General features: G+C 42.0%; 2 protein-coding genes across 2 annotated transcripts; one reads left to right on the top strand and one right to left on the bottom strand.

Moving 5' to 3' along the window:
- LOC117538494 (short transient receptor potential channel 2-like) lies at positions 1-7056 on the top strand. Its single transcript, XM_034204240.1, has 13 exons — positions 1-15; positions 390-1082; positions 1162-1362; positions 1464-1628; positions 2213-2387; positions 2464-2664; positions 3241-3403; positions 3514-3606; positions 4227-4419; positions 4504-4631; positions 4710-4782; positions 4875-4992; positions 5494-7056. The coding sequence occupies exons 1-13, from the start codon at positions 1-3 to the stop codon at positions 6303-6305; spliced, it is 3030 nt and encodes a 1009-aa protein (XP_034060131.1). The 3' UTR covers positions 6306-7056.
- An 879-nt stretch (positions 7057-7935) lies between these two features.
- Positions 7936-14790, bottom strand: LOC117538480 (ribonucleoside-diphosphate reductase large subunit-like). The gene is given in 18 exon segments (XM_034204212.1): positions 7936-8150; positions 8234-8422; positions 8514-8609; positions 8945-9080; positions 9177-9253; positions 9331-9552; positions 9642-9791; positions 10194-10395; positions 10485-10564; positions 10849-11010; positions 12188-12271; positions 12661-12802; positions 12914-12959; positions 12962-13075; positions 13178-13315; positions 13447-13624; positions 13747-13835; positions 14611-14790. Coding segments are annotated over 18 exon segments (2310 nt in total). The 5' UTR covers positions 14630-14790; the 3' UTR covers positions 7936-7964.
- Positions 14791-17102: the final 2312 nt, after the last annotated feature.

Genomic DNA, 17102 nt, shown 5'->3' with positions numbered 1-17102 from the left:
ATGGAAAACCTCACGGTAAGCAAAGTTTTATACAGTTGGGTTTGTTAAAATATTTAAGTAGATAATTCTAGGCCAAAGGTTCAATGTACATCTCTTTTGTTCCAGTTTCATTTAAACTGTTAGTGTATTTGTTATGATGTGGGGATGAATCTGTACTCAAGTATCTGCTAACAGTCATTAAATAACTGTTTGAACATTTTGTTTAGTTGTTTTTTTACTTGATATCATTTGTAAAATCTACCTTGGTTTTTATTGATCCTTTAATTGTCTCAGATTCAGGCTTTATCGTATGAAAATAAATTGGAAGTTAGTTTTTTCCTCCATGAAATCTGACTTTAAAATCATAAAATGTCTAAATGCACACCTGGTTCTGCTGTCCTGTCCCTCAGCCAGAACAATGGCGCGAGATAATGAACCGGAAGATGCGCTTCCCTCCGGAGCTCATCGCTGCCATCCAGGAGGGAAAGATAGAGCATCTTCGTGGGCTGCTGAAGACCGGCGACGGCATCCTCCGCCGGCTGGAGGAGTCCGAGGACCGCCAGTGGAGGGAGGCCCTCAACCTGTCCATCCGCCTGGGCAACGAGAGCTGCATGGATGTCCTCCTGCAGGGGGTCAAGTTCGACTTCCGGCAGATTCACGAGGCCCTGCTCGTGGCCGTGGACACCAACCAGCCCCGGGTGGTGAAGCGCCTGCTGGACCGCCTCGACCAGGAGAAAGGAAACAAGATGGACGTGCGCTCCTTCTCCCAGGCCATCTTTGACCAGTCAATTGACAACTCCCAGTTTGCTCCTGGTGTGACTCCTCTGACCTTAGCCTGCCAGAAGGACCTGTACGACATTGTCACCATGCTCACCCGGAAAGGGCACGTCATCCCGTGGCCGCACAAGATATCCTGCATCTGTCTGGAGTGTCGTAACGGCCGGCAGTACGATCTGCTGAAGTTCTCCTTGTCTCGCATCAACACCTACCGCGGCATCGCCAGCCGCGCCTACCTGTCCGTCACCTCTGAGGATGCCATGCTCAGAGCCTTCACTCTCAGCAGGGAGCTCCGCATGCTCTCGCAGAAAGAGCCAGAGTTCAAGGTCCGGTGATATTGGAACACGTTCCTCACTTCCTTTTCATGTTGGCTGTCTGTGTTGTAACCTGACTCTCCTCCTGCAGCCTCAGTACCTGGGCCTGGAGGAGCTCTGCCAGGAGTTTGCCGTGGAGCTGCTGGGCATGTGTCGTAACCAGAGCGAGGTGACCACCATCCTGAACAGCTGCGGAGACGAGAGCCAGGGCTCCTTGGAGGAGCAGGCCTTCGATGAGGGGATCCCCAACCTGTCCCGCCTGCGGCTCGCAGTCAACTTCAACCAGAAGCAGGTAGCTGGATGCAGACACTACGGTCAGTCAGAGAGGATTAAAGTAAGAAGATTCAATCCATAATGTGTTCCTCCCTCTCTGTGTGTTTGTTTCTGTGGAAGTTTGTGGCCCACCCCATCTGCCAGCAGGTGCTCTCCTCTATCTGGTGCGGGAACCTGGCTGGATGGCGGGGCAGCAGGACGGCCTGGAAGCTGTTTGTCTCCATGGTGATCTTCCTCACCATGCCCTTCCTCTGCCTCGTCTACTGGGTCGCTCCAAAGTCAAAGGTCACATCACACGAAAATGTCACAGACTGCCATGAGATATAGGAAAATACGATTAACACACGTGCATGTGCACAGAATATGAGACAATGGACCCTTGGGAACAAATTAGTTAAGGGCCCCCTACCCTGTCCATTTATAGACACAAAACATAGTCTTATAGTCATTTTGTATCTCTTATAGGGTTCCTATAGATCTTTAAAATGTAAAGAAATGCTTTTTATTATTTAATAAAAAAAATAAAAAGGTCCTGACTGGTATTTAGATGTCTTAAATCTATATTTCCAAACTATTATATATACTGAGACATAGAACACATATTTTTATCAGTAGTTTTTTGTATTTTTGAAAATAATTGGTAAGCTCTAACATATTTAAAATGTATTTACCAAATGTGTCTTGCATAAAAGTCACGCAGATCTAGATGGCGGTAACATTTAGCAAAAAATTGGCCATACATTTCATTCTGAGTGGCATTTAAAAAAGTAGGCCCCCCAACCTCTTGGCCTTCTCCACATGGGCCCCTTCAGAGATCCATTCATGCATGTGTATATCGGCCCTAAAATCGTCTTTCTGTTTTTCACCAGGTGGGAAAGTTACTAAAGATTCCTGTGATCAAGTTCCTCCTGCACTCAGCCTCCTACCTGTGGTTCCTCATCACGTTACTGGGAGAGTCAATAACCATGGAGATGTATCGAACCAAATTTGCTTCCCGGCATCAGGACATGCTGCACAGCTCCTTCCACATGGTGTGGGTGGTCGGTGAGTTCCTTAAAGTAACCATGCCTGAAGGACACACAGGAAACTCAGTGTTTAACACTAAGGGGTCTCCCTGCAGGGTTCTTCTGGTACGAGTGTAAGGAGGTGTGGATCGAGGGGCTGCGCAGCTACTTCCTGGACTGGTGGAACTGCTTGGACGTGATGGTGCTCGGCATGTATCTGGCCTCCTTCGCATTACGTCTGCTCATCATGCTCAAAGGCTTCTTCGTGTGCCATGGGCATGATGTCACAGAGGAGTGCGTTTACTTCACTCAGGCTGGTGAGAAAACGTTCCAAAGGTTAAAATACTATTTGTCATATGCACACAGCAGTAGTTTTGCTTATGAAAATCTTTAGTCCTCCTACAAAGATGCAACACACAACAGACTTAACAGAAAAAAGTGCAACAAATGCAATTGAAATTGATTAAAGTAATTTGCAGGAATAAGAAAAATGTGTACATACATAAACAGAACAAAACTAAACAGGATGTAAAATTAAATTATTTACAGTAGAATAATTACTGTTTACTGTAATGATATATAAGATCCAAATAATACGATAAGAGCATTCATCCAAAATAGCTGAATTCTTAAATGAACACTTAGGGCACAAAATGGTCATTTGCATATCAATTATTCACCCTGTGTGACCTTGAATTATTAAATAGAAGAATCTAAAGACAGGGGAAAGTTTGACAAATCACAGTGAATGGGGTCTTTGTTTAACAACAGTCAAACTAAATCATTTGCCAACTCTCTCACATCGTGTGAATTGTAATCCAAGTCGCTTTTATCCAGCTTTTGCTCACTACTTCCCTTACCCCTGGCTCTCTGTCTGACTGTGTGTCCCACAGTGCGTGAGGACTGGCGTCAGGAGGACCCCCAGCTGCTGGCCGAGGTTCTGTTTGCAGTGACCAGCATGCTCAGCTTCACGCGGCTGGCCTACATCCTGCCAGCTCACGAGTCCCTAGGAACTCTGCAGATCTCCATAGGGAAGATGATCGATGACATGATGAGGTATAAACATCCTGAAGCTTAATTCTGCACATTTCTGTACTGATCACTGACTGAGGGGGGCTTAAGAGCACCTGACAGAGCTGATGAGAATGTTTTTCTTTCTTTTTTAGATTTATGTTTATATTGATGATCATCGGAACAGCCTTCCTCTGTGGCATCAACAATGTCTATGTTCCTTATGTCCTCTCTCCACATCTTGGCAGGTATGATTAAAGGAGTCTGTTCTTACAGCTGCAAGGTGAACACAGTAACATATTGTTGCTGGCTTGATTTGTCACACAGTCATTCAAGCTTATCATAATGATCAAAATCAGTCAAAAAAAAGTCCCTGAACCGGATTATCTTTAATAACGGGAATAGAAAAAAACAAAGTAGAAAGTTGAAAATCATCCAAAGAATATGTTTTTATTTCTTTGCTATTAAAGTCCATTACCCCAATGTGATTTTTAAAAAAAGGTCCTGTCAGTCATTATATAGAGGAACCTTCTTAAATGAATGACTTGTAGTACACTTACTAGAAGCCTGGTTAAAATAAAGACTTAGTATCTGAAAATAAGTTCATAGGTTATGTTGAGATACTAGTTTGTGGAGAGGTCATTATAAGGACTTACAGGATCTTTTTGATTTCACATCACCCAGCAAGTTTCATCTTGTTTATACTTTTAATAAGGTTGTAATTGCCCAAGAAAATCTTCCATTTGTAAATCCAACACAGGAAATAACATCAGACAGTTTCTAAAACTAATAATATACATGATATATTTCAGCATAGTTATGTCCATTTAAAGGAGTTTGAAAACCGACCCATCATGCTTTGCTGCAGGTTTAATGAGACGTTCCACTTCCTCTTCTGGACCATGTTTGGCGTGGCTAACCAGGACTACGTGGACATGCCCCAGTTTGTGGTGGCGGAGTTTGTAGGAAGGATTCTGTACGGCATCTTCACCCTCGTCATCGTCATCGTCCTGCTCAACATGCTTATCGCCATGATCACCAACACCTTCCAGAAAATTGAGGTAAAGCGGTATTTTCTTCTGTCAGACCTGAAAGATAGGCAGAAACTAACGACTGTCGCTAACATCCGAGCATTTCTATCTCAGGATGATGCAGACGTTGAGTGGAAGTTTGCCCGCTCCAAGCTGTACCTCAGTTACTTCAGAGAGGGCCTCACCATTCCCGTGCCCTTCAACATCATCCCCTCACCCAAAGCCTTCTACTACATGTTAAGGTGAGCTTTAAAAACAATGGAAACTGCTGACTCATCTAAATGTTCGTCTTTATTTATTGTTTTTGGATTCTGTTCCAGAGGTCTCTTCAGACTAATCTTCTGCTGCTTCACTTCAAATGCTGAGAACAAATATCCTCCTATTCCCTCTATGGTAAGTGTAATGCTCATATTCAGCAGTGTGACTAGAACAAACCAATATTCTTCATAATATTAGCTAAACGCTGTGATGTCATGTGTTTTAAGAGCAATGATAAGGAGCCTGAAGAGGACCAGATACCGTACCGGCAGCAGGTGATCAGAGCGCTGGTGCAGCGCTACATTGAGTCGGCACGCAGGGAGTTCGAGGAGAACAAGAGGAAAGGTACGTGAGGATGAAATAACCGTGTCACAGGAATGTCTGAGAGTTCTGTTGGGTTCCATCTTTCTACTCTTTCTTATTTACTAAAGATCCTTACAATGATAAATGATAGAAATGCCTTTTATCTAAAAGGGATTTGTTTCTCATACTGCCTGTGCTGCAGCACCTCTTTTCACCCTCTGTCTGAAACCAGAGTCCAGTCCGCTCTGATTGGTTAGCTGGCCGGCTCTGTTGTGATTGGTCAGCCGCTTAGAGATATCCCGCCCCTTAGCCTATCACGAACATTGTGTTGGAGCGCTAGCCAATAGAAGTGTCAGTGTTAAATAGTGATGTCACTATGTTACAGAAGAAAACAAAGGTGTCCAATGAAGGCGTTTCAGACGGGGACACACACACACACACATATTTATGTATAAAAGACATGAAAAAGTGGATTTTGCATAATAGGGCCCCTTTAAAGTGCCTCCAATGCCGTATTGTGATGGAAGTTTTCTCTTCCCTCAGATATCGGCAATCGGATCACTTTGCTGACCAAAACGGTCAGCAGGATGCACGGGGACATCAAGGTGGTCCAGCAGCTTCTGACGGAGGAGAGACTGACCAATGAGGGCTCCTCTTTTCTGGGGAAATACATCATTGGTGCCAAAAACAATTTTGTAGGATTTAACAGCAAACCAGATGAGAATGCTTCATCACTCAAAGTGCCAGTGCACAATGGAGAGAAAGAAGGGGTTACAGATCAAATTGAGACAGATAACAATCCAAATGTTGTTGGCGATTGTGAAGCAGAAGGATCGAAGCAGGTGACGGACTGTGATGTGGTGAAGATGGAAGAGGGGAGAGCTAAAACTGAGGTAGGGGATCAGAAGAAAGAGCAGATGGAAGCAGACAATAGAGAAAATACTGAACATGAAGTTAAAGTGGAAGCAGGGACAAGTTTGAATCATGTAGAAAAGGAGTCTAAACCTAAGGCAGGAAAAGGAAAGGAAGATGAGAAGCTGACAGGGGGGAAGGTGAGTGAAACACACACAGATACAACTCCTGACACAGTCAACAGTGAAAAGACAGAAACAAAGTCAGCAATGAACAAGTTTAAAGAAGCAGAGCTGAAAGAACAGAAAGTGGAGCCAAAGTGGAAGCAAGGTAAAAAGTTTGAACATGAAGCGGCAGGGAAAATTGCTGTCAAAGAGGGCAATGCAAAGCCTGGAGCCACAACAACCGTCCCCTCCCCAACAGGAAGCAGCCTCTCTCAGGACACCGGCTTCGGGTCAGAAGAAGGGGACGGGGCGATTGGAGGAACGGTAGTGAGGCCGTAGACATTTATAATTATTTAAAAGTGACAAGTTACACATATTGGGAAATGTATCCTTGCCTATTGTAATTTGTTTTCTCTGTTTTTGTACCTAAAACTAAATATAATGTGCTAATTAATGAACTTTAGAGCAGCTGTCCCGTGTAGTGAAAAGGTAATCCAATGCTCTAATGCTGCTAGCTTCATATTTACTGCAGACTGGAAAGTGCTATCTGACTTTTCATCTTGCGTAACGCAAAACACAATTCATTTAGCTTGTTTAGTTATGTGAGAAAATCAGTAAGCAGAAACCTTATCTTGCTCTAACACAGAAAGCCTTTGACTTTCTTCTTAAAAAGTTAATTAAAAAAACATTGTTTGGCAAATGTTATCTTTAATTCCCCAATATTTTAAACTCGTCAGATTTAGGCAATACAATTAATTTATTCCGAAAATAGATATCTATTAAAAATCAGTTTAAATTCAATTTGTTTTATAATTGCTAACATGTTCAAAAGTAATTGTGCATCTTAAAGTCACGATGCTGAAATCATAGGCTTTGATAAGCATCAGTGGCAGTTAAATAGGGTTACAGTGGATTACCATTAAAAAATACACTAATTAATCAGCTGAATGTAGTAACTTGAAACTGCAAAATGATGTTTGGTGGGGTAGTTCTGTTGACATTTAAACATCAGAAGAAAGTAGAATTGTGCTCAATAAAAATAATTGCACAATATAAACTTTGTAACACAATTAAAACATTTGAAATCATTCATTTCTGTTTTTCCTGAGCTTAATGCAGAACATTCACTCTGTGCTGATTAGTGTTGCTAACTCACGACCAGCAGCCCGCCACAGTGTGACAGAGCAGGTCTCAGCTTGTTTCACACATTCTGCTCCCCTGAGGTTGCATCAGTTCATTAAATCACCACCTGCAGCTCCACCTGTCCCCCGACACATGCACACTCTTCCTGTGGAACACACATGTGCACGTAACGCTTTGTCGCTGTTATTGGTGACTGATGCCATCATCATTTCTATTTTCAGTGTCTATTCTGTTATCCTGCTTCACGAAATAATTAAATATCACACTTTATTCATTCTGACACCAAAGCCCACAACATTTAGCACCAGGTAATGTATTTCATGTTTTACGTGCACAGGCATGATTTATCACCAGCCAATCATAATCACCATCCTGTTAGATGATGAGTTTCATTTCCTAATTAACAACACGTTTTTAGAACAGCATGCAGACATTCTTCTTTCCTCCATGTGAGTACAAAATATTTAGCTTTTTTGAAAATGTATAAGAAAACCATTTAGGTCTAAATATGATCAATAACAATAAATAAAACCAAAGCTAGAAAAATGTACAGCAGCGTATGAAATAAAGAGACTTAAATAAAGACCAGTGTATAAAAAGTTTAATTCCCACACATCTAAAATACAATCATGTTTATTAAAATGACCCACATATACAAATAATAATTAAAAAACACTAAGAGCATGTATTAATTCATTGTACCCTATAAATTATATACAAACAGGTAATTCATGATGAAAATAGTAAATATAAATATGAGACCTGAAACTAGCTGCTTATGTAAAACATCATTCCAACGTAATATACAAAAAAAGAGCAGGGTGTTTTTAACAGTGGATAAGGGGAAGTGTGTTTTCAGGAGCCACACATCAGACAGTCATCTTTGTTCTCTAAGGAGCACACCATGGCAGCCATGTTTTTCTCTTTGACCTCCTCTTCCTCGCTCGCCTGGGCCTCCCTCAGCTTCTCCTTGTTCAGGGTGAACTGGATGGGGTTGGCGGCAGGCTTCGTCCGCAGGTAGTACATGCCGGTTTTCAGACCCTGCAGAGAGAAGAAGACGGCATTAGGACGTTTGTTTCTTGGCACTGCGATGAGCATTGAGTATTCCCTCAGTCCTGACTTACCAACTGCCATCCGTAGAAGCGCATGCTGGTCAGTTTGCCGTAGTTTGGCTCGGCGATATGGATGTTTAGCGACTGGCTCTGATCGATGTAAGCCCCACGATCTGCTGCCATCTTGATGACTGTCTTCTGGGAGATTTCCCACACAGTTTTATACAGCTGCTTCAGATCAGCAGGGATCTCTTCAATACCCTGCAGACAAGTCAGACAGCATGTTGATCACCAACAAATATTTTAATTATAGGGAGATTTAGAGCAATGATACTGAATAGTGGCTCTTTACCTGGATGGAACCGTTCTGACCAATCAGCTGGTTCTTCATCTCGTCGCTCCACAGTCCTCTCTCTGTGAGGTCCTTCAGCAGGTGAGGGTTCACAATCTGTGGCAGACGCACACAAGAAAGTCAGAAACAAGGGAGGTCAATTTAAGAGCATGTTTTGGTTAGATATTTATGTGTGTAAAAAAAAGAAATAAGCAAATTAACGGTTATCATTTTTAAATATGTGTGATCACTCATTCATGTACCCATGTTACTGTAATTTCCCTGTGTATATTGCCAAGATACCTGACCATTACATTGTTGCAATGCTTTTAGAGTGAAAAGACTCGCTGTCAAAAACTCCAACCGTTCATGTGGGGATATTTCTAAGCAAATGTATCAGCATAACATGTAAAATCCCCAAATCTGTAGCAGCGCATGCTCTCAGTGCTGACCTGGAACTCTCCGGAGAGAACCCTGCGGGTGTAGATGTTGCTGGTGTACGCCTCAATAGACTCGTTGTTGCTGAGGATCTGGGCGGTGGAGGCTGTGGGCATGGGAGCCATGAGCAGACTGTTCCTCACCCCGTGCCTGAGGACACACAGGGGGGGGGCAGAAGTTAGCCACAACCCCCACATACAGTAGATAAGAGAAACACCAACAAGGGAGACATTTAGAAAGACTTACTTGGCAATGTTGGCCTTCAATGCTCCCCAGTCACAGAGATCTGTTGGTGTTTTATCCCACATGTCATACTGAAGGATCTGGAGAACACAGGATCAGAGCTGAGCTGCTGAACTGTATCCTGGGATGGATTGAAGGCAATGTGAAAAGTACTCACCCCCTTGCTGACAGGAGATCCGGCGTAGGTTTCATAGGGGCCGAGCTCCGCTGCCAGCTCACAGCTGGCCTCCAGGGCGGCGTGGTAGATGGTCTCAAAGATGTGGATGTTGAGCAGCTGGGCCTCGGGGCTTTCAAAGGGATAACGCATCAGGATGAAGGCATCAGCCAGACCCTGCACACCGATTCCAATTGGTCTGTGGCGCTTGTTAGACCTCTCCGCCTGCAAACCAGCACAGAGGAGCCACTGGTTACCATGGAGCACATAAGACTGCACAGTGGATAGAGAGGGAACACTGTTTTAAAGCTTACCTCAATCACTGGGTAGTAGTTGATGTCAATAATCTTGTTCAGGTTCTTCACAATGACTTTGGTGACAGAAGAAAGCTTTTTGAAGTCAAAGCTCTTTTCTGGGGTCACGTACATGTTGAGGGCAATAGATGCCAGGTTACACACTGCAACCTGAGTAGAACACGAGAAGAGAAATGAATATTAAGTTACCTTTAACTTGACTGTGATTCAAGTGTTATATTTGAAATGATTTTAATGTTATAGTAGATGTGATAAATCTGCTAATATTTATGTTGATGGGTACTTTTAAAATGTCTTCATAATAGTAGGCGTGATAGATATTATGTGATGTTTTTAGAGTCTATTGATTGTTATGTGTGAAACTGCTAAAGGACTGCAGAAGGAGATCAAATAATAGCTAAATCTTGCCTCATCAATATATATGTTGCATTGTCATATTGAATATAGAGGTATAATCACAGAACAATCACAAGGGAGGACAAGCTGAGTGAACATAAACTAAATATTTAATGTGAATACAGCAGACCTAACAGTTCCTCCCCCCCCCCTCACCTCATCTTTGCTCGTCTACTCCAGGATCTCCGTGCACAGGTTGCTGGATTTGATGGTGCCCAGATTCTGCTGGTTGCTCTTCCGGTTGCAGGCGTCCTTGTAGAGCATGTATGGTGTCCCGGTTTCTGTCTGAGACTCGATGATGGCGTGCCAAACCTGTTGAGCCTTCACCACACGCTTAGCCCGGCCCTCCTTCTCATAGCTGAGGAGAACACAGACACATGGGACAGGTCAGCAAGGAGAAGTCAGGTGGTTGTTCAGAAGAGAGTTGTGTTGTGTCGCTGGTCTTACCGAGTGTAAAGCTCCTCAAACTCCTCTCCCCAGCACTCCTCTAGCCCGGGGGATTCACCGGGACACATCAGAGACCAGTCCTACGAAAGCAGAAGAGGGGCAATCAGAAGTGTTCAAGATATAGCAGGAAGATTAAACCCCACAGCAAATTTACAGTAGTTTTAGACAAGACATTTGAAGACATCAACTTGGATTTTACTCATTTTATAAAGGCCAAACTATTAATGTCGAAAAAACTATCTGCAGATGAATCACCAATGACAATTATAGTTAGTTTCAGCATAAATTATAAAGTGTATCATTTCATTCAAACTGTGACCTTTGCAGAAAGTGAGTCATGGAGGGGATTCCCTCAGATATTCACCTGATTGGCTTCCACTCGCTTCATGAACAGGTCTGGGATCCACATGGCGAAGAACAAGTCTCTGGCCCTCTGCTCCTCTTTGCCCGTGTTCTTCTTCATCTCTAAGAAGTCGAACACATCGAAATGCCACGGCTCCAGGTACACAGCGAAGGCCCCGGGTCTCTGAACAAGGGAACACAGAGAGAGAGAGAGGTCATTACATTTACTACCAGAGGTGTCTCTACGGCAGGGGTGGGGAACCTCCGGCCCCCGGGCCGTATACGGCCCGCGAGACCATTTGGTGTAGCCCTCAAGGTCATTTATAAACACACGCAAAAAAGAAAAAAATTAAAGAAATCTAGACCGCAAAATAATTAAACAAGTGAGTGCCTGTTTTTCCTGGCCAAGGTCAGGGTCCTTGAACACAACACAAGCCTAACGTGTCATCACGTGGTATATGTCTCGTCTGACAGGGGTGTAGTTCTGGGAGAGCACCAGAACGCAGCTCTGCTCCAGCACTTCCAAAAATTGCAGTACCCATAAGGAGCCATATACATGCTGCAGTTTTTGCATGGCTGTGTCTTTAGTTGAGAGCCCAGTGGCGATCTGTCATACTGATCATACAGTCAATAACTTTGTTGTTATTAGCATCTGGTTAGCTAGCTATGCTAACGAATATAAGAAGCTTTTTCTACAACCAGTGAGGTAAAGGCACATCTTTATATGATCATTATAGTTATAAAAAAATAAGAGAATAAGTAAACAGGTATAAAATACTATATGACAGTAAAAAAAAGTTGTTAAATAAACAAGAATACAGTTTGAAAGGGGAGTGATTTGTAAAATATCCATAAAGAAAAAGAAAATCTGCTTACAGTTCTGTTTCATCTGGGTGTTGAGAGATGGATCCATAGATCTCCTAATGTTGCTCTCAAAGTGCACCAGATTGATGCTTTTAACTTCAACATTTAAAAAAAAAATCTTCCCAGGGGAGCATGCCCCCCGGACACCCCTAGAGGAGGTTAAGTCCCCCCCCACTTAAATCATGTTCACATGAAACTAAATACTTTTGCACACATCTTGTGTCCATATCTTTCTGTTTGGGTGGTCATGCCACAACCGTGCATGTGCATGCATGAGTCATGGCAAGATATCTGGATTAAGAGGTTGCTTTTTCTTTGCACAGCATGAAAGAAAGGTGAAATGAGTGGGCTGTGATTTTAGTATTTTAAGCAGAGGTCAATAATTTGTACGGCCCTCGGAGGATGTTGACAACATTGAAATGGCCCTTGAGAGAAAAAAGGTTCCCCACCCCTACTCTACGGCAACAACATCCAGCTCCATTAGTGTGTGTTTTCACCTTGTTGCCTCCCTGGTCTACATAACGTGCTGTGTTGTTGTAGACCCGAAGCATCGGAACCAGCCCATTGGAATTGCCATTAGTCTGCAAAACAAACAAAACAAGAACTACTGTAAGTCATACAATCAATTAAGACACAAGTAAAAGCGTTCTTTTTCAGTTTGATTTGAATGCAGAGCGAAAATCATCGATCGATCAACCAAAAAAGAATCGGCAAATATTTTGATAGTGAATACGGATTTTTTTTTTTTTTTACAAAAATGACAACAATCCTGTTTTCAGCGTCTCAAAAATGGACATTTCTCCTATTCTTCCGTATAAATTACATTAACCTAAATATCCTTTGGTTTCGGACTTACAAAACATTTTTTTTATAGGCACAACACTGGAAACTGGTATTGACTTTTATAGACCAAAATATGAAATGATTAATCTGAAAAACAAGCAGCACATTAATAATGAATTTGACTCACCCCAGCGATATAGCTGCCTGTGGCTCTGATGCAGCTCACTGCCAGTCCAATGCCTCCAGCTGATTTGGAGATGAGGGCACACTGCTTCAGAGTGTCGTAAATACCTTCAATGCTGTCATCCTTCATGGTCAGCAAGAAACAACTGCACAAACAAATTAGATTAGGGAAAGAAGAAAACAATCGAATGTAGAAAAAAGCATCAGATGTCACTGCTCAGAGTGAATTGGGATCTATAAAGTATATCTTATCTCACCTGGACAGCTGTGGCCGGGTGGTGCCGGCATTAAAGAGAGTCGGGAGGCATGCGTGAACCACTTCTCTGACAGCAGGTTGTAGGTTTCAATAGCTGCATCCACGTCTCCTTTATGAATCCCGACAGCCACTCTCATTAGCATGTGCTGGGGCCTCTCAGCAACTGCACAAGGAGAGAGAATAATGAGCAAATAAACAATAGAAATGATATCCAAACAGCACATAAACATGCTTTTCAAGATGCTCCAGGAAAAGCCATTCTCACCTTTGCCGTTAATCCTCAACAAATACATGTGACTTACTCCCTTATTTTCAAGTACAAGGTCGAGCGTCTCCTTGGAGATCATAGGAGAGTGGCGTTTATTTAACGGGTTCACGTAGTTGTACAGGTCCTCCATCACATCTACACAAGCATAGAGGAAATAAAGTGCAACATCAGTAAGGATAATACACATTTATTATACACACACACAAAAGGTGCATATCTTGCAATAGACAGTGTATTTTTCATGGTAACTTGTACTCACCAGTCACCACTGAACACTTTCTTGGTCTCTTTGTGCAGGCTGGACACTACAATGCGTGCAGCCAGCAGTGCGTAGTCAGGGTGTTTGGTGGTGAGGGTGGCGGCCATCTCAGCTGCCAGAGTGTCCAGCTCCACAGTGGTGACTCCACTGTACAGACCCTGGACCACCTTCATCGTAATCTGAGCCTGCGCAAATAAACAGATAAAGGGTTGAACGCATAGTAGATTCTCTTTCAATTCAAGTAGAAATCGTCAAACTTTCACATCTCTTTTTAACATTGAGATGACTTTTTACGGTCTTAACTTACAGGGTCCACAAATTCAGAGTTGAGCCCATAGCAAAGCTTCTGAATGCGAGAAGTGATTTTATCAAAAGTTATCGCCTCCTCACGTCCATCTGAAAAACAAAAATTAAATTAAACATTGTTTGTAAAACTGTATTTGGTTAATTCCCTCAAAATAAATCTAGACATAAGTTTGTTCATCAAAGAAGTTGTAGACTATGATGAAAGGTTCTAAACATTGAAATAGCATACAAGATAATCAGTCCCATACATGTAAATTGGACTCGTTCCAATGATCAATTAACTCAGATAAAGCGCGCGCTGAACAGCTGTGTAACCAGGAAAACAAAACGTTCTTACTTTGCGCCAACACAAATGATGAAAATACATGTTTATAATAATACCTTTTCATATACATTCCTAATAGTGGACAACGCTATTACTTTAAAAAAACGTTTTGGACAGGTGTTAGAGAGTAAAACCAGGAAAACGAGCCTGATTCTGATTCAATTTAATATCGTCGTTACTATTGAAAAAAATAAGCTTACTCGTTATTCAAATAAAAAACAAAACAGGCAACAAACTTCAAAACGGATACAAATCTTTTGTCAGTTGTTGTCCTTTCATAACTCAAGTCTTTGTTTAAAGTCGACGAGAACCATGCACAAAGAAACAAAAGGAAACACACTTTAGATAAATAGGTACGATTGTACATAATTAACAAGGAGGAAAAGATTTGCAGAAGTGCAGTTTTAATTGTGAGTATTAACGTTTCTTACAGTTTACATATTTTAATTTATTTTAAACGTTTTCCAGGACCTCAAATTACCACCGCGAAACATTACATTATCCGATATTATTTGACAGCAAGAAAGTGAGCTACTTTACCTCGCTTAATGACGTGCATCCTCTGACAGCAGTTGTTGTGTTTTCAGCTTCGAAACAGATAAATTATCTGTATTACTGAGATGTTATAGCAGATTATTAAACTATAAGGACAACTGGCATTTGAATCTCAAACTGAGGGCGCCAACCTCCTCCTGCCAGTGCCAGTGACGCTTTGTGTCAACAGCTCAGCCAATCCGAGAAGACTCAGGCCCATTCCCAAACCGCCCCCTACACCCTACCCCTACATCCTACTATGAGGGGCCGTACAGGCCATAATTCATACTGGTCCTCTCACGCACATACATTCTCCTTTTACATACATACATTTTCACTCTTACATACATACATTCTCCTTTTACATACATATATTTTCACTCTTACATACATACATTCTCCTTTTACATACATATATTTTCACTCTTACATACATACATTCTCCTTTTACATACATATATTTTCACTCTTACATACATACATTCTCCTTTTACATACATATATTTTATAATATGCATGTCTGAAGAGAATATATGTATGTGAGAGAAGAATGTATGTATGTGTGAAGACAATATATGTATGTGAGAGAAGAATGTATGTATGTGTGAAGACAATATATGTATGTGAGAGAAGAATGTATGTATGTGAGAGAGAAAGTATAGTGGAAACGGAAGGAGTATGGTTGAAACGGAAGGCAGGTCATTCTTGCGCTGTGATTGGCTCAGAAGGTCGAGCGGGGCGGGCTCATGTTCAGAACTTCTGATTCAAATCAACATAATGGAGGGAGAGGGTTAGGGTTAGATGACTCCGTGTATCTACGGACCACTTGTTTTTCTTTATTAAACAAGTTAACGGAAGAGTGTCTGCGAGGCGTTTTTGTTTTTTACCTTACTAAATGGTCTAATGGTCATTGTAGCGAGGGGGGGGGGGGCGGGGGGCGCGATACTCGCGGAAGTGATTTCAAAACAAAAGCACTCGTTTGCTTGGAACGTTGAACATAATTATAAACAAGGGGAAACAAGGTGAATTTAGCGATCACAATGAAAACGGCCAAGACACACATTGAGCCCAGAAAATGAATGTTATTAAGGCTGTAAATATAATAAGCATGTGTCTAAAATGGACAACATTGTTAGGAGATTTAAACTATACAGCGATTCTGCACTGCGGTCACTCAGCCGTCTCTCGCGTTTGTCTTTTCAAATCAGCTGCTCTTTATATTTTACAAATATTTTTTACTGAAAGTTCTTAATAAAACTGACACTGTTGGACTCGAATTGAGAAGAATAAATGGACAACATTGTTAGGAGATTTAAACTATACAGAGAGCCGTTTTTTCAAATCAGTAGCTCTTCATTTTCTTTTTACAAATATATTTTACCACAAGTTCTTCATAAAACTGACACTGTTGGACTCGGTACTAGTTTGACTGCTACTAACAATACATTGAAGTACTTTTACTGTGTACTTTGTGAGAAATACTCTGTCAAAGTCCCCTCCATATAGCACATAATCTAATGCATCAGTCCGTCCCAGGAGGGAGTTTATAAACCAAAGAGTAACCGCCCTTACGGCACGCTCTGATAAGTAAAGCGAACGCACCCGCAAGGACACCTGGCCAGGGATGTGACAGTTTCAGGGGTTGACTAAATGTTCGTTAAAACCCCTAATGCTTGCTGCAATCTACGCGATTCATCTCCCTCCATCATGTTATGTTGATTTGAAATCAGAAGTTCTGAACATGAGCCCGCCCCGCTCGACCTTCTGAGCCAATCACAGCGCAAGAATGACCTGCCTTCCGTTTCAACCATACTCCTTCCGTTTCCACTATACTTTCTCTCTCACATACATACATTCTTCTCTCACATACATATATTGTCTTCACACATACATACATTCTTCACTTGCATACATATATTGTCTTCACACATACATACATTCTTCTCTTGCATACATATATTCCCTTCAGACATGCATATTATAAAATATATGTATGTAAAAGGAGAATGTATGTATGTAAGAGTGAAAATATATGTATGTAAAAGGAGAATGTATGTATGTAAGAGTGAAAATATATGTATGTAAAAGGAGAATGTATGTATGTAAGAGTGAAAATATATGTATGTAAAAGGAGAATGTATGTATGTAAGAGTGAAAATATATGTATGTAAAAGGAGAATGTATGTATGTAAGAGTGAAAATATATGTGGGTAAAAGGAGAATGTATGTGCGTGAGAGGACCAGTATGAATTATGGCCTGTACGGCCCCTCATACCCTACCCCTCTGTTTGCGCGTTCACGCGGAGGGTTCGCCATATTGAGGGCTGTTCCAAAGCAACGAGTGTGGAGGGGGAGTGGGCTATCAAGCCCTCAAACAGCGAGTCTGCAGCGGTGCTGACTTGAGACCGGTCTCTACCTGACCGGAGTCACGCTGTGTGTGTCCGTCAGGAAACACGCTGTTTACAAGTAGTTCCAGCAAACATCCACTGATAAATTCC

Source organism: Gymnodraco acuticeps, unplaced genomic scaffold (genome assembly GCF_902827175.1).
Source record: "Gymnodraco acuticeps unplaced genomic scaffold, fGymAcu1.1, whole genome shotgun sequence".
NCBI lineage: Eukaryota > Metazoa > Chordata > Actinopteri > Perciformes > Bathydraconidae > Gymnodraco > Gymnodraco acuticeps.
The sequence above is the reverse complement of the archived record's forward strand: the minus strand, read 5'-3'. Positions and strand labels throughout refer to the sequence as shown.

What these genes read in the sequence shown, in the direction of transcription:
- LOC117538494 (XM_034204240.1), top strand. An exon ending in CCACATGGTGTGGGTGGTCG is followed by an intron (nt 2,388 to 2,463) that starts GTGAGTTCCTTA and finishes GTCTCCCTGCAG; the next exon opens with GGTTCTTCTGGTACGAGTGT. An exon ending in ACACCTTCCAGAAAATTGAG is followed by an intron (nt 4,420 to 4,503) that starts GTAAAGCGGTAT and finishes TTTCTATCTCAG; the next exon opens with GATGATGCAGACGTTGAGTG.